At 51.7% G+C, this 26,167-nt stretch overlaps 2 protein-coding genes across 2 annotated transcripts; both read left to right on the top strand.

The window, feature by feature from the left end:
- Window positions 1-1,229: 1,229 nt before the first annotated feature.
- Window positions 1,230-1,982, top strand: BHLHA9 (basic helix-loop-helix family member a9; the record flags this gene model as incomplete). Its single annotated transcript, XM_082068454.1, has 1 exon — window positions 1,230-1,982. The coding sequence occupies one exon, from the start codon at window positions 1,230-1,232 to the stop codon at window positions 1,980-1,982; it is 753 nt and encodes a 250-aa protein (XP_081924580.1).
- Window positions 1,983-4,468: 2,486 nt separating this feature from the next.
- Window positions 4,469-14,193, top strand: TRARG1 (trafficking regulator of GLUT4 (SLC2A4) 1). Its single transcript, XM_082068443.1, has 3 exons — window positions 4,469-4,915; window positions 11,393-11,525; window positions 12,110-14,193. Exons 1-3 carry the CDS (start codon window positions 4,520-4,522, stop codon window positions 12,115-12,117), a joined length of 537 nt encoding a protein of 178 aa, XP_081924569.1. The 5' UTR covers window positions 4,469-4,519; the 3' UTR covers window positions 12,118-14,193.
- The last annotated feature ends 11,974 nt before the right edge of the window (window positions 14,194-26,167 follow it).

Below are 26,167 nucleotides of genomic sequence, written 5' to 3'. Positions count from 1 at the left end.
GGGGGCCACGTTCTCCTGGGGTTCTGCTTTTGCACCAGCCACCCCAACAATTTGTCAGACCCACTCCTGGGCCATTTTTCAACATGTTACTGCTTGCACAGGAAGTTATTTGGCGACTTCTTGCTGATGAAGTGATGGGCAAACACACGTGGCAGCCCCGTGCTGCTCGGAGGACAGGGACCTGGCCTTCCCGCAGCCTCCACACCTGGCAGGTCCCTCTGTCCCACCAGCCCGGGGATGCGGGGAACAAGCAGCTGCTTTCAGCATCATCTTCCCAGAGCAAGTGCTGGGCAGGCCCAGCAGCAGCAGCCCAGACAGCTCTGCCCCCGGGCTCCCGCTGCTGGGAAGGGACAGGAAGGCTCTGGAGGCAGGTAGCACTTTAGCTGTTTTATCACCTGCCCCAGTCCTCCCTGCCACATTCCTGCTTCCTGCTCTGCAGGGCAGAGGCGTGCCAAGCCCCCGCATTCCTCCGCTGGCTCCAGGGGGGGTCCTGCCCAGCCACCCACCCACCTCCCTGCCCACCGGTGCTCCCAGCTCACTGGGTGCAGCCCTGAGTTGCTGTCCCAAAGACAGTTCAGCGCTCCAGCCCCGTTCCTCAGGCAGGAGTCATTTTGTATTCTCCTGCACCCAAGCACAAGACTCACTGCTTTCCTCAGCAACCTTGTCACTCCAAACCTGAGTTTCCCCTGGCTGGGAAATAAAAGAAATGCTGCAGCACCAGCGACCGTGGGGGAGCAGAGCCCAAGCCCTGCAGCAGGGTGGTGATGCCCCATGGGGCTGCGCCCCACGGCACCATATAAAACCCAGGGATGACCTGGCCCAGGCTGAGCTGCCAGCTTGTCCAGTGGAGAAGAGGGCAGAGCAGAATGGGGGACTCCTGCAGTGACCAAACACTTAGCAGAGACTAAAGCAACCTCTGCACGGTGTGTTTTGTGGAGGTGCTTCCCAGCCCTGGGGCCTGTGAGCATTCCAATGCAAGCTCTGGGCATCCCAGCACCAGTAGCCCATGTCCCAGCCCAGCACCGTGCTGAGGAGCATCCCTGCGGGCAGAGGCCAGGCTCAGCAGGCAGCACACCTGCAGGCAGGTGAGGAGGGTCGGGAGGGAGCCACGTGACAATCCCCACCGTGGGGTTTTTACAGGCGTCTGCGTGTCCCTGGGGGAGTGTCTCCCACAGCTCGCAGGAGGCAGGACCGCAGCAGCACCTCTCCCGCTCCCCCTCTCCGCAGCCATGTCCGGAGCAGCCATAGGGAAAGGCACAGCCCCAGAACCCGACAGCTCAGAAGAGGAGCTGGAACGGGGGGCTGAACCCCAGGCATGCTATGGGCAGGGTCTGTGGGTCTCCCATGGAAGAGAAGCATCCGCCTGCCTGGGGGACACTGAAGGGATGAAGGTGAGGAAGAGGAGCAGGCCGGTGCGCTCCAAGGCCAGGAGGATGGCTGCCAATGTCAGAGAGCGCAAGAGGATCCTGGACTACAACCAAGCGTTCAACGCCCTGCGGCTGGCCCTCAAACACGACCTTGGTGGCAAAAGGCTTTCCAAAATCGCTACCCTTCGGCGGGCCATCAACAGGATCACAGCTCTGTCCCTGTCCCTGCACGGGACTGGGCGCTGCTGGCCCTGTGCCCACTCCGAGTGCCGTGGCCGGGCTGGGGTCCCTGTGCCGGAGCCAGGGACGAAGACCAGCCACCCCCAGTTCCCCTGGGAGCCCAGCTGTGCAGGCACTGCCGGCTCGCAACGCTGCCCTCTGTCCCCTCTCTACACTGCATTTTCCCCGGAGAAGCAGTTTCAACGCTATGAGAGCCCAAAGGAGGATCGCTCCATGCCCAGCCCTGCCTATTGCTCCAGCGGGACGCACCACCCCGGGCTCCAAAGCCAGCAGAGATACATGGGCAGCCTGCAAGACGCCCTGGCCGGAGCGGTCCCCTGGCAGCTGGGCTATCACCAGAGCTGGGGACACCAGCAGTGCCTCCCCACCCACTGACCTGCAGGGCTGGGGCGCCAAGACGGTGCCAGGAAGGTAACGTGTCTGCGGGACTAACTGGGGGAGCAGGAAGGGAGTGTTGTGCGAGAGAGAAGCGCTGCGGGATGCAGAGCTCAGCTGTGAGACCCCAACACGCCTTACGGGACCCCGGTGCTGCCCGGCTGTGGGTCTCTGCTCTGCAGGAAAACCGAGGAAGATGGAAAGTCCTCTGGAAGCGGCAGCTCTGGGTTTCTTGTTGTGAGGTCTCACTGTTGCTGATGGTCACTGCTATTTATTCTCTCTTGCTTGCTCTGTGAGAAAACATGATTTTAAAACCCAACACGAGAGCACTGGCTGTTAATATGGGTGGGGTGGACAGATGGACCGTGGGGATCATGCTAAAGCCGCTGTCTGGCTGGTCACTCTGGCTCCTGCCAGCAAAGGAGGGGAGCAGAAACAGCAAAATGTTAGCGCCCTGGGACTTTTGATGCTAAGCTCATTGCTGCAGATGCTTGTGCCCGGTAGATTTGTGAGCCCTGGCCAGGCGGGGAGACAGATGTTGGCTTTCATAAAACCCACCCATCCATTTGCAGTTTCCTCCTGATCGCAGCAAAGTGGCTCTGGTGGGACTGGCTGATGGTGTGCTCCCAGCCAGTCCTGGCGGGAAGGAGGCGAATTTTACCTGAAAGGCCCCTTCGGCCCCTTCTCTCCAGCTCAGAGAGCTCAGACCAGCTGGGAGGGCTCCCTTCTGTCCAGGGCTCAGCAAAATGGAATTGCTACAGGAATTAGGCAGGCTTTTACTGCTGCACACATGACAACCGGCAGATTTTTGGACAGGGTAAATCACAGTGTGATTCCCGCAGTGCTGAGCCCCCGCAGAGCTCCTCTGATCCTTCCACTCCCGCCCCAGTTCTCCCAGCCAAGCCCCAGCACCGGCTGCCAACACACCAAGGACAGCCTGAGCTCTTTCCCTACTGGGGGGCACATAGTGGAACAACGAGCTCAACCTTCCGCTCCAGTGTGCCAGTCCCTCCCCAGGGTCTCCTTCTCCTCCTGCTTTAATCCCCGGCGGGACAAGGGAGCTGGGCAACGAGCGGAGGAAAGCCAGCAGCAGCCGGGAGGGAGAGCTCTTTGCTCAGCGAAGGAGCCTCTCTAAAGTGCTGACGGTGTGAGGCATCTTGGCTTTAATCTCCAACAGATGTTCCCCCTGCCAGGAGAAGGCCTGCAGCAATGTCCGCTGAAGGAATCCTGCTTCTCCCAACAGCTCGCCTGTGCCAGGTGGCTTCCCCTGCTCTGGCTCTCCCCAGAGCAGCGTATGCTCCTACTCTGCCCCTCAACACCCACCACAGGGGGACTCAGAGCCCAGCAACACCAGGATTCAAAGATTTAAGCAAAACACAGCCCTAAACCAGACACAAACTCCTCCCTCTACCCAAATTCACATCTCCAGGTTTTACCTCCGGCTTTGGTGGTCGGTCAAAGCGAGACAGATGGAAGCAGATGGCCAGAGAGGCAGGAGCAGGGAGGAAGGCATAACCCTGTGACACCCCCCAGGGCAGGGTCATCCCATCGCTCTCCCGTTCACATTTACAGAACCTGAGTCCTAATTCTGCCCGGAGGCTGTGGGATGGGATAACTCCCGGAGGGGCAGCCGGGGGTGGCAGCAGCCTGGCAGGCTCTGGGCAGTGTTTGGCATCGGGAGCAGTGCCCAGCTGGCAGCAGGCTCCTTGGGCACCTCTGAGAGCGGCAGAAGGTGCTGGCTGTGCCCCGTAGATGGCACTCACTGCCACAGAAATCCCTGACAAATTCGGAGCTGAAGCATAATACAGAATGGGTGGAAAACATCCTCCTTTGCCAGGCTCCCGGTTCTGTGGGTTTTTTTAGTCCTTCCTCCTACCCCTCACAGCATCCCCCACTCCCAAGAATGCTGTTATTTGCTTCATAGGACATAACCCACCCCTGCACCCTTTCTCCTCTGCAGGTCCTATGTAGCGACACAGTGTCTGTCACTGATTTTGTATCCCTGTCCCCAGCTGCTGTGTCTCCAGAGTCCCCCACGCACAGCGAGGGCAGGGAGAGACCCTCACAGGGTGCCCAGGAAAGGCTTTCAGCCAGGAGGAACCCAGGGATCTGTGCACCGGCACCCAGCACCAGCTGCCCTCGGCATCCCCCTGCTCCTCCGGGGCTGGAGGCGGCCACCGAGCCCCGCTGGCACTAGCCGAGCCCCTTCAGGGCTGGGCTCTCACGTACCGCTGCAGCGGGAAGAGCGGGGGGTCGGTGGGGCGGGACAGAGCCCCGGCTTTCCCACCGCTCCGCCCCGCCGCATCCCCGTCAGCATCCCCGGGGGCAGCGGCACCGCCCGAACCGGGGACCGAGCGCGGCCCGGGAGCGGGGGGCGGAGGGGAATGGGGACACCCCGGGGGCGGTCCGCGGCCCCGATCCTGCCCCGGGGGCTGAGCCGGGCTGGCCCCTCCTCCGGCACGGCCTCCCGCGGGGCGGCGGGCCCCGAGCGCAGAGCGGCGGCGGCGGGGCGCGCTCCGAGCCCGCTCCGCCGGGCCATGGCGAGCGGCGGCGCCGCGCCCGGGGGCTCGGGCTCGGGCCCGGGCTCGGGCACGGCGCTGCCCACCCGTTTCCAGGAGACCGAGAAGCTGCTGGCGCCCACCGAGGGCCGGGAGGAGAAGGGCCTCCGCGGCTCCAAATCCTTCACGGCCGCCTTGGCCGCCGAGGCGGAGCGCAACGGGCACGGGCTCGCCTACAAGTCGGTGTCGGTCGGGCACCTGGAGGCGGCCCCGCTGTCACCGTCCCGGCTCAGCCTGGGCAGAGCCTCCTCCACGGCCACCAGCACGGCGGCACCGGAGCAGGGCCGCCCGCGGGACTACCTGCTGCTCGCCATGTTCTCCTGCTTCTGCCCCGTCTGGCCCATCAACGTCGTGGCCCTCGTCTTCTCCATCATGGTGAGTGCGGGATTCGCCAGGCGCCCGGACCCGCCCGGTTCCCTCCGCCGCCGCCACCGCCCTCGACGGCTGGAGCGGGGAGCCGGAGCGGGGCCCGGAGCTGTCCGCGGTGCTGCACCGGCGGGGCGCGGGGCGCGGCGGGGAGCGGCGCGGGAGGAGCCCGCCCAGCTCCCGTTGAGATGCCGGGCTGTGCCGCTGCTCAGTTCTCGCAGGACGCTTCCATAGGGCTCCGGGGAAGGGAGGCGGGTGGAGGCGAGCAGGGGCTCTCCGAGCTGGCGGGGACCCGGGGAGAGGTGGCGGGATGGAGAGGGACGGTCTGGGATTTGGGGTGGGATCTGGGCGCACCCAGGGCAGGACTCCGGGAAGCCCAGTGGCTCCGGGAAGCCCGGTCCCTGCCGCCAGGCAATGGTCCAGAGCATCTTGCCGGGATTCCCCGGGAAGGAGCTGCGGAGAGGCGAGGCAAGGACAAGGGATCTCCCTCTGCATCTCCCAAGAGCCGAGCCCAGCCCTGCAACACAGGGGAAACCCTGGCTAGAGGCCGGTTCCCGCCATCAGACACTTCAAAGGGACGGGCTGCACCTGCAGCTCTTTTAGTTGCCCTGGAGAAGCAATTTTTTCCATTAAATGTCTCCCCCCACACCTCAGCAAATACACCAACATCAGAGCAGGGGAGAAGAAAAGCCAGCCGGCCTCCCACCCACCTCAGGTACAGGTGGCTCAGCCAGCACAGCCCTGCAAGTACAGCCACCCCCTTACCCCTCAGTAAACCCCACTGCTTTTATAGTCCCTGGGCACCTTTTATACCCTCATTTGCAACAAAGGCAAATATTTTCCTTGAAAATAATCTCAGGGAAGGCAATTACCTGCTCACTACACAGAAATACATTGAGGGGCACCTGCAGCCAGCACTTCCCCCAAAACCACCACCAACTTGAAGGCAGGCACTGGCGGTTGCCACAGAAGGCCCTCTAGAGAGACCAGTTTCCATTTTGAGGAGGAATCATCATTCCTGCCAGTGCCAGCTGTCATCTGCGTCGTACAGTTGTGTGGCAGAGCCTGTTTAGGCAGCATACAGGGAAGCCAGCCAGCCTTGTTTGGCTTTGCACTGCAATGAGAGGGAAAGCAGCTCAGTATTGCATATCTATGGTAATAAACAAGGTCTCTCACGGGGATTTTCCAACCACATTAGCCTTCATGCAAAATAGATTCTCACACTCTCCCTTGCAGGCGTTAGAGCCTCCAGCACAGTGGGGATGTGCCGTGGGCCACATAAGCCCCATGGGGTAGAAGAATAAACAGTAAAAAAAGAGCAGGAGTCAGTTAATACTGCTAGACAAGGAGGGAGGGGTGTGTATTTACTGTGTTAAACCCAAAAAGAGGCAGGACCAACAAGGCAATGCAACTATTTGGCTGCCCGCTGCTCCCAAGGCCCTTGACATCATTGACAGAGCCCACTCAGAGCTGGGGAAGGGGGTGCCCGAGCCCAGCCCTATGGGGCCACTGAGGCAGAAGGCACAATTGGACGAGCACGTTCTCCTGGACAAGGTTTCCAGTGCACACAGCACGTTAGTAGCCAGTGTGCATCCTCTGGCCCCTTCACATTGGCCCCTGCGCTCCTCGTCCCGTGGGAGAATGGATTTGTCACTGCCCTTTCTAGTCCTGGCCATGCCTAAACCGTGCCACACGCCCCCCAGACGCCAGCCATGGAGCCCTGCGTGGTTAGCGGAGCAGGACCGTGAGTGATCCCTGCTCTGTGCTGATCCTGGGCAACTGGGAAACACCCGGCTGGGTCCTCCTGCCGGCAGGGACAGCTCTCAGGGAATCGGCTGATGTTTCCCCTCCTTACACCAGCGAGGAATTTAGTTCCCAGTGACCCCTGGGGCTCCCACAGGCTTAGGTCTCCCCACAGAATAAATGCCAGGAGCGCCTGATCACACGTAAATCTGAGCAGGAATCAGGTTTTCGTGATTCCTGGTGCCTGGTGGGGGCAGGGGGGCCCTTCCACAATGTGCTGACATTCCTTTAGCTCTGTAATTGTATTTTTCTTCCCTAAGTCAATGCTTTTTGCACATGAAAGCTTTTTTTTTTTTTTTTTTTTCTGGGTAATAAGCAGCGAGCAGAGAAGAAAGCAAATGAATGCTTTTGGGTTCAGTGTCTCATAAATCATTTTTCAAAAGCTTCTCTCAGATCCCAGCAGGGCCCACAGCCAGAGGTAGAAAAAAGATCAGCTCTAGCCCCCAGCCTGTTCCTGGTAACGCTGGGCTCCTGGAAATCTGTTACCTGGAGGCTCCTCCACTGACCCTCGGATGCATTTTCTTGACCAAGTGAGGACCTGGCTGCACTGAGGGGTTCAGGTTCCTCCCCGAGCTGGAGCAGGGGGGGCTGATGGACACAAGAGCAGCACAACCCTGTGGGACCCATCTCAGGGGTGTGCGGGGCACGGCCGGGTACCACACACACACACACGCTGTATTGTTGTTATCGAATCCCTTCCCCAAAGTGCAGCCACATCAGGGGAAGAAGCAGAGAGGTCACTTACCAGCATCTAAAACTCCCAAAAAATGAAGTGAAATGAAGGAGAAAGGTCAATCCAGCCAGAACCAACATAAAGTAATGCCAAGAGCAATTCTGCACAGCACTTGGTGTCCAAAATAAGTACTGTCATTCCCGAAAGATGTGGGAGAAGTCAAACTATCCTTACTCATTTTAAATGGCACAGTCATCTATCTAAGTCTGATGTTGACTTATACCTCTCTCAGAATGTTTTCTTCAAAAAAATGCAAGTGTCGAGGATTAATGATTTATTCTGAGTAACTGGTGAAAGGCAGCAGAGTGCATACAAAGCCAGTTCATAAATTGGGAAAGATTGTGGGGGAAGAGAAGGTAACGATTCATCTTCTCCATCCCTGGGACTAGCACGGAAAAGCAATCGCCTTCATTTGCAACAGGACAAATAAGATGATCTATTAGGGAAAAAAAAACCTTCTGAGCAGTAACTTGAACAGATTGAAAACAGGGAAGATTTAGAACTCCTTTGAATCACCCAGACTTACCCGGCCCTGTGGGTGCTGTGGCACAACCTGCCCTTCCAGCCCCACTTCTAAGGACCTTCAGATTTTCTAATACTCTGCCATAATACCAAGTCCCTTGGCACACACAGAGCGACTCGCTCCCCCGTAGCCCTCAAGCCTTTCAGAGCTCTTCTGCCTTGGCAAGTCTCGATTAATAAACAAGATGCTCATGTTTTTATGTGGAAAGCAAAACATGGGATTAGTGATACTAGAGAGCTGTAATCAAGCCATTCCACGCCGATGAATAATATATGTACAGTAACAAATGCTTGCTAAACACCCCATGCCAATGCTGATATATTTTTCACAATTGTTCAGGATAAACCAACAGCAAACACTTCCGGGAGCTATAGTGATAAATATATCAAATGCGTTAGCCTATATATTTTCCCTAGAGGACAGCTAAAACTGCATATTTCACTGCAATCTAACTCATACTCTGCAAAAATATGACACTTGTTACAAAAACCTGAGCCTAACAAAAACCCCAAATGTTGGAAGGTGCCGGTGAGCAGGGCAGGGATGCGGTTGGTCCCTGTGCTGCTGTGCTCTCCCCATCTCTCACCACCAGCCCATGAGGCTTTTTGTTGTCACCTCCTGTTCTGTAACGAAACTTGGCTGCATCCCATGGATCAGGATATTGTCTGTCAAATGTCCTGTCGAGACCAGAAGGAACAAGGTCTTGAGCTCTCCTGATGTCAGCGGCGGGGACGCTGTTACAGAGGGTGGCACGGGAGCAGAGCGGGATGTTTGCGGGGATGCAGCTGCCTGTTTGAGGCTCTGCTACATTATTCACGTGGGGATGCAAACTGAAATTACTACTTGGAAACCTTCAAAGCTGCATTTTACCTACCTGGGCACTACAGAACAGGAGCCAGCGCACAGCCTGGGCTGGGGCTGGCGAGTGCCGAGAGGGTAGTGGTATTAAAGCAGGATGAATGGGAAATGGGGTGGCAACATCAAGTATTCATTTGAATTCTCCATGATGTTTCACTGTTAGTGCTGGTTAGGCCTCCTGACTCTTAATTTTTTCTTTTTTTATTTAAAAAAACAAAACCAAAAACAACCCACCAACATTCAACAGGGGATCCTTTCCAGCACAGTTGTTTCTGAGATACACATTTTAGAAGGGGAAGTGGGATTGTTAATACACTTCCACCTTTAACTCTTTTTAACTAGCATATTTATTTCTTTAAGTCCGTTTCCCCAGCTTTCGCAGCCAGACCCCAAAGGGAGGAGCCAGCACATGGGACAGGGCTTGGGGAGCTGCCCCAGATCTCCCTCTTGTCCCAAGACCCAGCTCAGCTGAGGCAGGTTGGCTGGAGACAGATGGGGAAGAAGCCTTTAGCTCACATAAAAATGTTAAATATTAAAAAGCATCTCTAAAGAAAGAATAACTGCTCCAAGGCAGTTAAAGTGTCTACAAAACCCCATCCCCAGTGAGATCAAGGGGTTTTTCCTGACTCCTCCACCAGATCAAGGTGACAGACCTGTATGCTGGGCTCTCCTTGTCCTGCTCCCTCCACCCAGCCTACATTGCTTTTCTTTCCCCCTGCTCCAAGCCTTCCCAACCAGATGAAAATGTTACCAATGGACCTTCAAACTCCTTATCCCATTTCCTTCCCTCCAAACCCCCTTCCCAATGAGCTTCATGGGAGGCAGAAGGGCTCTGCATGAATTTGGGAAGGCTTTTTGGTCTGGAGAGCCTCTTCCCGAGCAGGCGGCTCCTGTTTTGCTGATGGAGGGGCTCCAGCCTCTCCACGGTGAATGCTGACACACGGTGAGTAATTCCACCCTAATAACCTCGCCGTGGCACCGCACAGCTGCCCTTTGCTAAGTGCTGGGTCCTCCCTTGGCCAAGAGCAGGAAGCCCAGCGCACCCGCTCCGGCAGGCTGGGGAGCACTTTGGGCTGATCTCTCAGCCATAACGCTTCTCCCTCACCAGGAGTTCTTACCTTCAGTATTTTTCACATGGGGACCAAATGATTGCCAATTACAAGAGCGTTTCTTATTTAATCACTCACTCTGAAAGTTTACGCTGCATCAGTGTGTTAAACTTTTCCTGATGAGCTGTGCTTGCTCCTCAGGTTGCTGTGTGCGGGGAGCGCAGGTGGAGGTTGCTCTTGCCCTCACTGCCCCATCAAGCACCAGGCAAGGTGTTGTGAGCCCATGCTCATCCAGTCTCATGTCCTTCCCCTTTGGGTGCAAGCCCAAATCCTGCTCAACCCTTCCAGCCCCTTGCAGCTGGAATCTGCTGAGCCCAAGGGTGGCCAGCCCTGACTGAGCAGCAAAGAGCAAAATTTCCAAGGGAAGCTCCAAGCTGTGCTCTCCATCCACCCTGGCTTGCCACTTGTTCCCAAAGACAAGGACCGCTGTGATTTATCCCATTGAGAGCTTCTCGTTAAGATGCCAGTGCCCACCAACATCAGGTCCAGGCAAGTCCCGTTCTGGCTCCAGCTCTTGGGGATCTTTCTTCACTCCTTACTGAGTCCACACAGGATAATTTCCAGGCACCTGCTGGCGCCTTCCCCCAGCCCTGCCACAGCCAGGGAGCCCTTTCTGTTAGTTAAAGAGCAGGAAAAGCTTTCACTGAGCTGCCTGAAAAAATCAATAGAGCAGCAGGGGAAATCACAATGAAACTAGAAGCAGAAAAGAGACGCTACCTGGGCTATTCCTTCCCTCCCTACAGCACACACAAGAGCAGGAATTCACTGTAGAGGGAGTGCATTTAAAAACAGAGATGGCGAGCACAACCCATCTATGTTGATGCGGAAATTCAGGGTAATGCAGAGGCACCAAAGCATGTCCCAGCACAAGATGAGAGCCAGCAGTTCCTGCCAGCTTTGTCAAACCCGTTCCTCACACACACATTCAGCTCCACCGGCCAGCAAAGGGGCCAAGTGCTGCTCTGGAAATGTCACCACTGCTGCTCTTTCAGTTTGTCGGGGATAGTTAAACTCGCAATATACATCGCCTCTCAATTTGCAGAAGATGGAGGCAGGATGCTTGTCCTGTACGTGAGCTGCACAAGCGCAGTGGTAGCCCTGGGGGATGCAAACCCCTGCACAGCCCCATAGCAGCGAGCTCATCTGGAGAATGAAGTCATGAATTTCGGGGTTTTCCATGAAAGAGGCAGGGAGGGGCTGCTGCTGGCTGTGCTGTGCCTCCTGTCCCCTACTGGGGCATTTCTCAGTCACGCCAACAAAAGACAGACTTAGCAAGTCCAGCTCCCACCCAGAGCAAGCAGAACGGTGTTCCAGGTGGAGATGGGGACACGTGTGGCACCCTGTGAGAGCCCAGGGTAGCAGATCCATCTCCCCGCTGACACAGCAGCTCTCATTTTGGGGACTACGGCCAGAGAGTCACCCAGAGCCATTCTCAAGAGCCTTTTTCTGTTTCCCCCCAGTCGAGGAACAGCGGGCAGCAAGGGGACATGGACGGAGCCCGGCGACTCGGCCGCATGGCCAGGCTGCTCAGCATCGTCTCCATTATCCTGGGGACCATCATCATCGTGCTCTACATTGCACTCAGCGTCAGAGGTAACATCTCCTTCTCTTTTCCCCAGCCCAGCTAGAACAGGAAGCTCACGTGGCTCCCGTCTCCAGCCCAGGACACACTTATCTACCACCCCCTAGGGCAGGGAGTGCTCCATTCCCACCCAGCTGCAGCGCTAGGGCACTAAGCACCCATATGGTCCAGGCTGGTTTGACCATCACCCGCTGCACACACACATAAAAACCATCTCAAAGAACAGGCTCCTTGTAGGAGCAACCCAAACTGCTCCAATGACCAAGATGGGAAGTCCCCCCTGTGCTGGCCGATAGTGCAGTGGTGACTGTACAAGGTCCCTCTGGTGAAAGGTCTTGCCCTGGCAAAGGCTGCAGTGGGTTTAGAAGCGTGTTGTGGGGTAAAAACCAAAGGGTTTCACATCACAAATCAACCTGCCCAGAAATGCAATCCCAAAACGTTTGGGGGACTTCCCAAACACTTGTTGAAACCAGCATGACCAATGGGCAGCGCAGCTCAAATGGGAAACTCAGAAACACTCAAAGCCCAAACCACGAGCACCAGGGGAACACCTGTGACTGCTGGAAGCTGCCCTAAGACTCTCTTTGTTTTACAGTTTCCTAGAAGACGTTTCAGCATGCAAATACCTCGAAGAGGAGGAAGACAACTTTCCTTTTGGGGTTTTTACTTTCAGCCTTGCAACAAAAAATTGTCACAGTGTAGGTGGGCAGCCCTAGACAGCCTGCTCTGGAGCGCCGTCTGAAGGAACGCATGCTTCTACTTCACCGCCTCTTGGAAACGAGTCCGTACAAGTGATGGGTTAAAATACATGTCACAAGAAGGAATGGGAAAGGACATCAGATGCCGAGCGGAGAGGAGAAGGGGGAAGTCTACTACCTCATTCCCCTCCAGCAAAATTCACGGAGCGGGGAGACAATTAAAGCGCAAGAGGAGGAGAGAGTTTCGAGAACGAAGCTTGTTTTAAAAGAGAAATTTAAGGCGAGAACAGGACGTTTCGAGGAATCCTCCTAAGAATTTTGGCACAAGTCACTGAATTTTTGGGGCGTTGTTGGTTTGGTTTTTAAATCGTCGAATTCTGTGTATCTACAGAAAAAAAAAAATAAGAAAAAAAAGAAAAAAAAAAAAGAAAGAAAAAACAAAACCCAAAGCTCAAACTGCCATCAGGAGCTGAGAGCTGTTCCACGGAGGAGGAGGAGAGCAGAGCTGCAGCAGGACCACGGCTCTGCTCCGAGCAAAGCGCAGCTGCGAGAGCTGGAGGATGTGGTGGGTGCTTTTGTATTTTTGATGAAAAAAAAACAACAAAAAAAGAGACAATGACCATTTGCATGCCTTTGGGAATGTTCTCCATGTCTGTTCCTACGAGCTCTTTTAACACTTAGGGCAGATCTCAGAGCTGGCAGAGCAGGATGATGCTGCATGAGAACGCCAGGCTCCTTCTCACCCCAGTCCCACGGTGGGGTTTGTAATGGAAGGCGAAATAATGCTTTCTCTGTGAACCCGCACATTTCTCTCTCTGTGCACCCAAAGTGAGGTTAATACTGTCCCTGCTGAGAAAAGAGCCTGGTTAATCTGTAGCAGCAGTACCAAGGCACGGAGAGCCCATTCTGCCCACTTATGTCACGTCATGTCCATCACACAAAAGCTTCAGAGTGATCCAGCCCCCGCCACTGTCAGTCCTCGTCTCCCTGACCCTTCTGGGCTTCAGCTGAGGGTCTTCCAGGAGATTTTCATAGGCATGGAGAAGGTTAAGGTCCCTGCCCCTGTCCTGCACCTCTCACACGCTCTTCTGCATCTCTGAAAATCTCCAGTATCCCCAGAACTGGCTGGGGTCAGTTCCACAAGCAGTATTATTTTTTAATGTTTTCTATTTATCATAACAAGAGAACAGACTTTGCTCCTCCTAATCTGCTTATAGGTGCCCCGTGCCCCACCATACGCGCTCCCTCGAGCCTCCGTCCATCCCCGTGCTCTCTTCCCGCCCCCAACTCCATCCTCGCCGCGGGTTCTTCCTGGGGTTGGTTCTCTATCCAGCCACCCAGACTATGCAAAGTTTCATCACCTGTTCTTTTATTCAGGCTTTGTAGATGGCTTCTGGCCATAACCATCGGCTCCGTGTTAGCCGAGCCTCTCTCTTCTGTCAAAACTTTGCGGGCACAAGTTGATGGCCAAGAGCTGCCACTCCCTGGCCCTTCTGTTGTCCCCACCTGGCAGCCTGGGACCTGGTAATCTGGAACGTTCTGAGAAATAAAGTGCTTCAGGCACATCAATCTCCTGAAAAATAACCACAAACAAACAAATCCCAAGCCTTAGATCCGACCTAATGCTTCCAAGGGCTTGTCTACATGGAGAACCTACTGCACACCACGAGAAACTTCACAACACGACTGCTTGGCACTGACTTCTTCTTTGGGGTGCGCGAGTGTGCGTGCAGGGTTAGCACAGGGCAGGGCTGCAGGGTAAACCCACGCTGTAGTTACTCTGGAGTAACTAATGGGCAAAGCCACGGGTATTGCTGTGAAAACTCTCGTCAGCTCTTCGACTGCTCCTTTGTAAAGTGTTTTCTTTTGCCAGGCGTTATTTGAATCCAGGGGGTAGGAAAGCCAAATCCCCTAGACAAGCTGTTAACATTTTCTCTACATGAAAAGAGATTCCAGGGACTCAGAGCAATAGCACATCACTACAGCACTTTCTTGGGCTCCTTTCCTAGTGCTTTATTATAAACCATTGGCTTCTAAAATGGACCAAATTCGCAACCTTTCTTTTGCAGTTAATTTTTTGTGAGCTTCAGCGGGGCCCACTGAGCGCTGCTCGGGGTGAAACGCGGCTTGTTGGCAAACACACGCTAATGTTTTTGTGATACAGAAGGGCAGCCCTGCCTGTCCGCGCATCTTCTGCCCTTTGCTCTCTAAGCTGCTGAAATTCAGTCGATGGTAAAGCTGAGCAAGCTCCTCCCTGGGCTGGAAGAGCTGACATTCACGGAAAAGCACCACCATGAGTTATAGTACTTGAGAGCGCCAAGTATTAAGTAAGAATGTAAATGTTCTTTTATCATTATATAAAGCTTTTAATCTAAAATGCTTTACCACAGTTAAAGGACCAAACCTCGCCACGCTCCAGGAGATGGGTTAGCATCACGCTGCTCTAATTGCATGGATGGCAACGCTGCTCAGTCTCACGTGCACCGCACAGCTCTGAAATAAACTCGTTTTTCTTTCTTCTCTTAATATAAATATGAGTGAATTTAGATTGTCTTTTAATCTGTTTTTTTCCAAAGGGATCTCGGCAAAAACACACGCTACACTTCAAAATAGATTGAAATACCTGCAGTTGTAGGAACGAGTGGCTTTGTGAGGCAGCTTGCAATGGTTCTTGCGGTAGAGGTACCAGAATTCATCTGAATGCAGGAGAAGGCAGCAGCTTTCCCAGAAAACCCTGCAGTGATGATTTATTGCATGTGCTCAAACACGGCTTATGCTCCTGTACCACCGGGCTGCTGAGGCGATTGCTTCTCATCTCACTATTCAGTCTAATGAAAAACTAAGGCAAATTCATTTCATTTTTAATCTTCTTTCTGATTAGATGCCATCGTGCCGCTCTGCACTCTTGAATACAGCTTTTTGGTCCTTATACTGCACTTAAATCCAGGGGAAAGCCTCTACAGTTATCCCTGACAAAATACTTTCTCTCTTTGTAACCTGGATCTCCAGTCCATGGGAAGGAAACTCCCCAGGGTTATCCGGAAAGTCTCTTCTCCCTGCTCTCTGCCAACTTCTCCGTACACTTCTCAGCCTGACATTTTGCAAAGGTTTTGCCACTAGATCCTTGCTCTCCATGGCACACATGCTATTATCCCAGCCTTTTGGCTCTTTTAGGTGCATTCACTTGTATTTGTGAAGGAAGGAGTTGCTGAGCCCCCAGCCCTTGACACCCACCTCACCCGTGACTGTGTTACCAGGGGGGAAATCACGGCAGAACTTGATCCTGAGGCCCCCAGCAGGCACGGCTCCTCCTTTGGTCTACACCTGGGGAACAACAGCATCCCTCATGACTTTTTGCTTATTTAGTGTTCACCCAAGTGCAAATTATTCTTTTTCCTCATCCGAGCACAACCAGTCCTTCTCCTTAACTTTGCTTTTAGCGCACAGGAGTGCGATAACAAAAACCACGTAATGAAAAGGCTTTCCCTCTCCGTCCCCACAAATAAGCCTTGTTACTTATGTCACAGCTCTTTGCCACCCGCTGCAGCCTCCTCTAGGCACACACATCAGAGCAGAGCTGTCTGTGTTTGCAGCTATAACAGCCATGAAACCCTCAGGATTTGGGCAACTTCTGCCCCTGGTGAAGCAGGCGGTGGGGCAGAAGTGGGGGATCCAAGAGCCGTGGTGGTGATCCAGCCTTACCTGACAGCGAAGTCGAGCTGGTAGGAGGATAGCTTGCTGAAGAGATGGAGAAGGTGGGAAACGTCTCTAAATGTGAGTTGAAGTAGGAGTTACGATCGACAAGTGTGAGGTCCTGGTGGGATATAAATACACATTTGCACTGCTCGGGAAAGAGCCTCTGAGTGGAGCGCGTGGCTGGTGGCACCTTGCTGGCAATGGTGTCCCTGGGCTCTTCTCCCCAGGGTTTTGGGGACAGTCGGGGTCTGCGGGGTGGCACAGAAGAGCCCTTGCTGGGCACAGCAATGCTAAATCCAAGGCTTAAGCTCAACAAGCGATTTGCTGCTGCTCAGCAGATTTGTTTGCTTGGTTTCATACATCTTCTTGTAGGATGCAATGACCGATGGTCAGAGAAGGTCTAGCAGGAGTCAGTCGGTCACAGCAAACGCTGGCTCAGACCAAAGGAGGAAAGAAAGTGACAAATGGTTTGATTTCAGTTTGCTGCATTGATGATGAATTTGCTTTTTCTGGTCGGTATTTCACTCTGTTCCAGTTTGCTCCTCTCTTCCCATCTTTGCCAGTTCAACTTGCTTTCTCATGCAATGCACAAGTGTCACAGGCTCTTCCCTCCCATCTTCTGCCTTTTCTTTAGTCCGAGACAGGTCTTGTTGGCAATGAGATGCCCTTGCTGGGCTTTGCTGAAAGGGGTTATCGAGGGGCAGAGAACCTGCTCCTCCGGGGCTGTGGACTCCAGCATGTGCCGCTGCAGTAACTGACCTTCCAAATACAGGCTTCTCCATGTAGACAAGGGGAGCAGATCCCGCCTTGGAGATAGAATTAAAACTCCGTTTCCATTCTGAGTCCAGGGAGAGGCTGCAGAAATGCACCCACTGGGCTGGTCCCATGACTTCTTGATTTTTCCCCCTGATGCCCCCCATCTTGCCCTATCACTGTGTTACCTACCACAGAACCACATCCAGGGCCGCACAGTCAAGCTGAAATAATTTCAGATTTGAAGTCGATTTTTTTTCAGCATACATCCTTTAATATCGGCAAAGACAGATCTGAAGACTCCCATGCTTGGGCACAAGCCAAGGGGGTGGGGGGGCGAAAGCAGCCTTTTCAAAGCAGGAATATTTGTAAGGCATTTGCTGACACCAGTAGGTAACAAAATTGAAACCTATAAATACCCATCCAGGATAAGAAACATCAGAAAGGGAACGTGTGCAGGATTCACCAAGGCAACCCTGACAGCACTTTGGGTGCCCTCGTTAGATGGTGCCCAGGAGACGACCCTTTGCGTGGATGTGCAGGGTCTCTGCCCCCACTGCCACAACCACCATCCATGCGCCGGCTCCTCCCGTTTCGAACCCGAACTGGAGGAGCCGTGTTTCACAGACAGCATGAACACATCAGGAATTGCAGCTGGGCGCTTCTCTTTGCTGATCAACGTTTCTTTTTCTGCAGGATGGTACGGTATATCTTATATACTTTCTTTGTATTTCTTGGCATGAGAAAAAAATTAAAATGTAACATGCATGGTCAAAGCTGAACTTGTTTCTTCTGTCTAAATTAGGAAAAAAAGAAATCCAAACCGGTCATTTAACTATTACTTCATACTCCAAGAGCACGTAGATCAGCTCGTATTTTGGTGCAGTGGTTACAAACAATACATAGAAGCACAGGGATGGGCTGGGGAGCAGCCTTTGGGAGCTGCTGCTTCTTGCTGGCCCTGCCATTGCGGTTCAATAGAACAACCAAGTCAGAGAGAACACAGACAACATCCCAAATCCGCTAAGAAAACAAAATTATCCATCAAAACCATAGATTTCAAGAATGCACAGCGATATTTGGTCCCTACTCAGAAAGCCTAAACACAGGCTGCTCCCAGGAAGCGAGTGCTTTTTAGAAGTTCCTTAAGCCAAGGCCTGAAAATTCAGCCGTGACCGAAAACATTGGCTTTAGTCTTTTCCCAGGAGTTTTTCTAATCAGGCTGGAAAGCTGTTGGTTGTGTGTAACACGCACCCCAGGTCACCCCCGGAGTTGGTTTCTGTGTCGGTCACATCTGCTGATCTGTGCTGAAGATCAATTGCACAACAACCTCATTCGGCTGAATCCTGACGCCCTCCAGGAATGAACAACAATGCAGCTTCCACCCCAGCTCGGCTTGGAGAGATTCACCAAGGCCGAGCTGGATTAGTTGCCTTCCCCTCTGCTCTGTCGCAATGTGCTTGAGCTCTCCAGACTTCAGGGTAGGACTTACTGGAGTAACGCGGTCCCGCAGCCTCCCCAGGACCATTCCTTCCCTCTCCCGGCCCAGCACACACACACACAGCATGCACGGGGATGGCAGGTGCCACCACCAGCAGCAGGGATCAAAAATGAGGCTTTATAGCCCCAGAGCAGCTACCAGACACTGCACTTCCACTTCCATCCATATCTATGATGGCAAAGAAAAAAAATAGATGTGAATTCTCTGCAACACTGGCAGCCTGCAGCGTGATTCAGCAAGAAACGTATTTAATGGCCCCGTCTGGAACACGTCCTGCCGATGAGGTTCCCTCCAGGAGAGGCAGGTCAGGCCCCACGGAAATGGCCACGGAGGCATTGAGAGCGTTGAGCCGCTCCCCGTGGAGCCCACAGGGCGATAACCCAGCGGCAAACGCTGCCATGAAACAGATTCAGCCCTTTGACTTGCTGCGCTCACGTTTATTAAATGGTGATGCCCACATTGGCCATGCAGCAGGATGAACAGGCCATTCAAGACCACCCCTCGGGTCCAAACCCAAGTCCCTGGGCCTCTGCTGTGACACGGTAAGGCTGTGGTCTGCCTGTCATTTTCATTAGTAGTATAACGATACAAAGCCTTTTTCCTTTCTTAAATCCGCAAGCTGTAAGGCTTTTTTCTGGAGGGAAAAAAACTAAATAGGCAAACCCCCCATATACTCAAAGACAGAGAGGATGCAGATTAAATGTTCACAAACTCATGAAAAACAGGTCTGTTATCCTCACATGCATCTCAGAAAACAATCAAAGGAACATTAAATTGTTCTTCGGTGTGTCCATTCCCCATCGTTTTGAAAACTGCAAGTTTCAAAGCACTAATAGATAATAACTTAATAAAGTTTCAAGCTAGATCTGCTGGTTCTTACACCTAAGTACTCTCCCCTTGTACCACCACCTAAATTAGTGGTCTTGTAGTGTCACATACTAGGGCTAGGATATCAGCTGCTCAAATTTCTATCTTCAAGAGCCACCAATGAATACTCACAGCCACGTGGGTCCAAACTTACGCCACACCACAGCTACTCCCATTCTGCGCTAAGGCCGGACTTAGCACCAAGCCCATGTTACATCTATTGCTGCCTCTGCGCACCCAGAAGCGCGAGAGGCGTCACTGTCTGCACAAAGGCCCTTGGCAATGCGGTGTCATTGCGGCGGGGGTCCAAAGAACCACCTCTAGTTGTCCTGATGGAGAAACAAAATGCAGATGTTTGGAAAAATCAGTGTGTCTCACTCACCACTATTCAGCAAAGGGACTCATGGTTGTGGCTGGTGGTATCTGTGCATGACCAGAGTCTGGGACAGGGTGGGAGAGCTTTCCATGAACAGATGCAGTTTGTGTCTCAGCACATGTCTGACGTTGCTTCAAGCCGTCTTTGGCCTTCTTTGCATATTGCTTAAAGAATTCAGCAGGCAAGAAGCCTGAGCAAGAAAGAACAAAAGGTTTTGTCCTGCAGGAGGAGGATTTTCCTCACTTAAAAACCCCCACGCCATGTGAAGATTTCCCTGTGGTGGCGAGATTCCCCTCGGAGCATCCTGACCGTGTCACCCACGCAGCTGGGCAGATGCGAGTTCCAGACTTCAAAGACCGAAGCTGACAGGCTCTCCTCTGATGTTTCGCTAAAGAGCTGGGAGTGCCAAGTGCTTTGGCCTCCTGTTTTATTAATATGCTGCTCTGATGGGCTCATGTATAATAGATTCGCAAAGGAACAGCAAGAGGTTTACATCCAATTTCCATGTTGCATATGTTTTCTACTAAACACTATAGACTCTCCATTCACCTCTTAATGTTTGTCTTCGCTAATGAATTTGCATGAACTTTGGGGTTCAAGCAAAGGACAAGAAGTTGGTCACCAGTTCTGCAACTGGTTTACAAGAGTTTACTCCAGACAGGAGCTATGAACTAAAAACCACAGGGAAATCGTTCCCATTTTCTCTCTCATTCCTAACGATCCTACGTGGCACAAGGTAGATGTCTCTATCACATCTCAAACTATTTTTTTTAATCAGATGAGACATATTTGATAAACTTTGTATGAGGAGCAGTGGTCAGGATTTACACAATAGAAAAAAGAAGAGCCCGGCTTGCAGAGGTGAGTATGAATTGCGAAGCAAATCAGGGCATGTTCTACATGAGGACCTTTCCTTCAGAGCAGTTGCTGCTGGATCCTTCAGGGGATGAAAACACCCACCCTTCAATCTCTAGAATACCTAAAATAGAGTAACGGGGATTTCAGCTACCAAGTTTATATGAAAAACAAAACAAACCAAAACGGATGGCCTTCATTGTTTCCAGCTTGGCTGTAATGTTCAATGCTATTCTTGCTCCAGAGCTCCGAATGCTTCCGAAGCTTGCAAAGTTGTTTGCTTTAATAGCACACAGCGTGAAACAAAGCAACGGCGGGAAGTCTTCACAGAAAAATGCCTCCTTCTGCTGAGCTTGCTGTATCTTGGAAATGTTTAATTATAGGCTGCGGATTCTAAAGCGTTTTCTTCCAATTATTTGGTCTCAAGTCCAATTTCATAAAACTTGTATTTTAGATGCCTTCCCAGCAAGGATCGATGCAAACGGATCACTTCATCAATTCCAGTTGGGCAGAAACGTGAAACAGCACCTCACCCACCGCACTGTAATTCATTACGGTCTGAAACAGCTCCCCAGGTACACAGGAAACAGGAGTGAAATTCAAGGAATGTTGACAGAACTGGCATCTGAAGTGATGCTCTATTTTTACCTTTTGATTGCAAAACATACACAGTGGGTGCGAGCTGAAGTGGTCCAAAAAAGTGAGTTAAGAGCCGTGGAATAGTCTCTTCCTCCCCTGCATGGGGGATGACTCGTCTCAGCCTCTCCTACCGAGAGCTCCAGACCGCAGCCGGTCCAGCACTTGTCTCCAAAGGGCACTGGAGGCACCGAGCTTGCAGAAAGGACCCGGCTGATGCATCAAGGAAATTCTCCTTCTCAGGAAGCGCAGGAGAAGCTCATTCCCCTGGGGTGCTGCTGTGTCTGCGGTCAGGCCCGAGGAGGCTGGTGCTGCAGAACGGTCAACGTCTGCCCGTCTGACAAGGCGAAGCGCAGGGCGATGCTCTGCCAGCAAAGGCACAGCTGCCTCCAGGAGCCCCAGGTTTCCAAAGGCCAAAGAGATAAATGTGCCTGAATGAATTAAAAATGTCTGAATACCAAAATCCCCACAGCAGCTTCCCTCCCATCCCTCCTCCTTTCCCCTCCCAGAGGCACTGTGGCACAACTGGAGCTGAAGCATCCCTAAAGCATTACAAGAACTGATCATCCCCCAAATGTTTGTCGTTTCTCTATATTTTTTTAAAGCCCTTCATCTAAGCCAGAGCTTAGGCTTGACGATTACATTTCCTGAAATGTATGGACGCTCAGGAAGAGCCGGCCAGCAGATCCCGCAGTCCTGCCACGACCTGGAGGCGCAGTCGCTACCTGAATACAAAGACCCATTTGTTTCAAGAGGCAGACACACCAGCAACGGTCTCTGCTGCTGGCTGGGAGCCCTCCCGCCTTCTGCCTCTTTGTACGCTACATTTTTTTACATAAGCAGCGCCCGCTTTTATAGACCTGACTCACAAACCTCCCCACCTCAGTAATATTTTAAAGTAAATTTAGCACTGGTGATACATGCCTGACCTAGAGGGAACTCCATTTATAGCGCAGCAGGGAAACATCCACGGAGGCCCCTTTCTGCGCTCGGCCTCCCTGCTGGGGTGTTTCTCTCGCATGGAGGAGACGAGCTGACAAAGCCCAAACGTCGGTTCAGCCCCCACCTACACTGCAAGGTGGGGGATGCTCACGGGGCCTCTTTGGCACCAGGACACTGGTACCGCAGCCTCCAGAGGTGACAAGGTCCTTGCATGGTCAAGTGACTCTTTAATGTGACAAACAATCATCTGTGTGCTAATAAGGATCTCAGGGATGTCTGATCAGCACTTTCACAGCTACTCACCATTTCTTTTTACACCTGCAATATTCCTGAGCATCCTACAGAGTTTTACGAAAATGTTCCCTTAAAAAAATATCTATATCCTGACGTTTCAGCAGCATTTCGCCCTGAAAGAAGCCAGCTCAGCACAGGGCTGAAGACAGACGGGTCTGCAGCAGATGACACACACAGACACACACAGACCAGCAAACATCTGAAGAAAGTTTCCACTGTATTGCTAGCAGCAAAACGGGACTTTGCAACCTGCAGCAAGGAGCTTCTATTCTTTTTACTGCACAAAGATGAACAATATGAACAAAAAATGAAGAATATTGTCCCCGCTTCCAAGAACCTTGCATCAGACAGATGGGTATGGGCAAGGAAGATAAGAAAGAAAACATCTGAAGGGACTAAACCCCACCTGTTCGCAGCATTTGTGTGGAAGAGCACGCTGGGCTCGTGCACTGAAGGGGTTATTGGTGGATTCTCAGCTAGGGCTCTAGGTGTGGGTTCCATTGATAAGCTGCAAGTTATGCTGGGACAATCTTTCTAAACTTCAAAGGAAGGGTAGATTCTTTTAAAAGAAATTAGAATTATGAGACCAAAAATAACGTGTTTGAAATGTCTAGTTTAAGTCAAACACCCATGACGCAAGGGGGGAGAATCTGAGGGGCAGGGCAGCGAGCAAAGGCAAAGCAGGACCAGTGACCTAAATGGACACGATCAGGTGAAAAATCACACCACTGACCGACAGATCCACAGGGCTTGAAAGCCAAAGTACAAGCAGAAAATGATCCACAATGAGAACTGCAAACGCCGTTTCAAAGGCGGAGGGACTTTGATTACGGGCAGACTTCTCCTCTCCCAGTAGCGCCGGCAAAACTGGGTTAGCAAAGCCTCAGGGTCCCGTGAGGAACAAAGAGCGAGGAGCGCGCAGCGACGGGAGGATGGAGCGAGGGCTGAGCGGCAGCACACGCTTGTAACGGCCCCAACAGCTTGCAAAGCAGGAGGAGGATGAAGGCAGCAGGCTCCGAGTGCTTAATGAGCACAAGTGCTGGCAGCACAGCTCCTGTACCTCAAGACCTGTTTTGGATAAAGGGCCGGCATTCAGAAGATGTAAATATCTACTGTAAATATTGAGATTTTCTCACACAGTAGCACATCTCCCATGTTCAGTGAAACGGAGAAAACAAAAGACACTCCTGCCTTCCCCTCCGCATTTCTAATGGAGCGCTCGGCTCCCTTTGAGCAGGAAATCTGCCGGTGGAATTGCACCAGGACAAGCGGAGCCGAGCTCGGCTCATCCATAATGCACGAACACCCACTGCGCCTCAGCTTGTCAGGAAGGACAGCAGCTCTCAGTATGAACAACAGTATTCTGGGAGGCGGATGGTTAAAAATATATATCTTACGCCTGTGCCACTATAAATTATTGACTGTACAGGGAGCTGGAAAAAAGGATTCAGCTCCATTAATAATTTATTTTCTAATCCAAACGAAGATGGAATTTTATGCACCACTTATTACCAGCGGCACAAACTGGAAAAACTAACTGCACTTCCCACTACCTGAAAACAGAATTGCCTTTCCATTTTCAAAACAGTTTTTGAAGTTTCTTCTCTATCTTGAAACATACAGTCAAAGCTTTCCCTGGAGAAAGCAGATGGTCATTCCTGAATATTTAGTAGGCACATTAAGGATACAGAGATCTCTCTCTTAAGCAGCATTACAACACAGCACGACAGCTCTGAAATAGAGAAATGATCTCTGCTCACTGCGAGCTGTATGCACACACACAGGTATCGCACTGCCGGGGGGATTTGCTGCTTTGAGCTGCATTGAATGATTTAGTGCCAACCGCAACCCCACCAGCTGCAGGTGCTGCCTGGTTTAACACCTGAGGGAGGGTCCAGACCACAGCACGGCCAGAAAATCACAAGGTACAACAGAACTCCATGGAGACAGTTTTTAATTGTTCTAATTATTACCATGTTCGAGGTATCAGCGCATTTTCGGTGTCTGTGTTGGGGGGTAAAAACAAAGTACCAAGCTACTGAAAATGTGGGGAAAGCACCTTATGCAGAGAAGGCTCTTAGATCAACATCAGTTTTGGTGTGCATTTGGGAATTAAATGTTTTATACTATGGATATGTAAAAAATGTTTTAAAGCTTACCTCTGAAGAAAAGCATCCTTGTTCTGTCTGCCAAAGAACAGCAGGAAAAACGTCTGACTGTATTCGGATATTCAGAGCCTTCCGATGCGGACGCTGGAAGCCGAAGGGGAGTCCAGGTCTGCGCAGCAGGAACCCGGCCCTTCGGGTCAGGAAATGCTCCATCTCTACTTGGTACAACAGTGGACAACAAACTGATCTGGGACAATCCCAAACCAGAGACAAGAATCTTCTCTGCATCCTCCCTGAAGTTTAGATAGGCAAAGACTGTCACGGGGAAAGAACCAAGCACCTTGCTTAGAATTCTAATTTATTATTAAATTACATATCAAAGCTTTTTTTTTTAATTACATAAAGAGAATGCACAATAGGTGAGAACAAAAATAATTACAGTTACAATAAAATAAGTTTCAAGAAGCTATATGAAAAGCCCAAAATCAGAAAGTGCAATCAGAAACTCACTTACAAGGGTCTGGACTGGGATATTTTGCCAGAAAGGGTTTCTTTTAGTCTTGAAATAATGTTTATTTGACTGCTTTCCTTACTCAGTAGTAGACAGACCAATGGCTGCTTATGTATTTGGAATGGAAAGCATCACACTGGCTTCAACCACCCAGGTGAAGGGAGAGATCCAGGACACAGGGAGGACTGGCAGCTGGGCTATGGCTCAGGTTTGTCTGTTCTCCTGGTCAGCAGAACCACTGCTCTGAGGGGTTTCATAAGCCCACAGTGTTCTAAGGAGTTTCAGAATCATTTCCTCCTCCAGAAGTGATACAGCTGTTACCTCTCCCTCCTGTTTCAAATGAAAGCTTTGGGAATTAAAAAAAAAAAAAAAAAAAGAAGTAAAAATAGGACTAGGTTATGCATCAAGCTGCATGGTTTAGAGAGTTAAACAGTCCCGACTAAATGAGTTAGACAAGCCCAAGTGGTGGGCCAGATTCTGCTCCCGTGCAGCAGCTTTGGGGGAGCTCCAGGAATCAGCCCCAGAGCTCAAGCTGGTGACGATTCACCTGGAACTTTCACATCACCTCAAAAATCTACTTTTGCTCTTTCGGTTTCAACACCCAGTGAGGAACTGACTCCTCCTCACAGGAATCTCACAACCGCCCTAAAGAAAGGACTTTGAAAAGGACAAATGAAAAATTCTAGTTGATTATTCAGTGTAATGAATCCAGCCGGAATTTATACCACATTTGGATAATCAAAAGCTCCTGAAGCCAATATCAGTCAATAAAAAGTGTTGTGCCTTTCCAGGAAGGGCAAACTCTCCTATTACCAGCAGCACCACAGCGCTTGGTCCCAGAGACACAGAGGACAGCAAAGCCCTGGCTGGACCCAGCAGTTCACCTGCTCAAAGATCAGATAAATGTGTAAAAATATATAGTCAAAGAGCAAGGATAGAAAGTATTCATATCTATGTGAAGCGTGGCATCAAATTTATCAATATGATCACCTATGTTGTGATGTGTGGCTAAGGGGCTGCAGGACAGGTTGAAAACAAGTGATTGTGTCTTGGCAAGAATAAAGCAGAAATCTAAAAAGTGGATGTGTGGGGGAAATGTGCCCTGTAGAAATATTATGGATTTACTTGCTTCGTTTGTATGGCTTAGCGATGATTTTCTTAGCACAATTCTATTCGGCTGATTTACGAAACTGCAGCTTTGCCAGGAACTGCAGAAATGAGAATTCTTTAACCACATTTGTTTTCCTTAGAGCGAGAGGAACCACACGGAAATAAAAACGTAGAGGACACATTTAGCACCAGGGGACATACAAACCTACCCTCTGGGGTTTGACATTTTTCATTTACAGCCCATTGCCCTACGAGTCCACGTTATTAGAGACGATGGGAGGAATGAGCGAGTCCGTCCTCTCGGCT

The sequence above is a fragment of the Streptopelia decaocto genome (assembly GCF_964273445.1).
Source record: "Streptopelia decaocto genome assembly, chromosome: 18".
In the NCBI taxonomy this organism is placed as follows: domain Eukaryota; kingdom Metazoa; phylum Chordata; class Aves; order Columbiformes; family Columbidae; genus Streptopelia; species Streptopelia decaocto.
This window is presented reverse-complemented; position numbering and strand designations above follow the sequence as displayed.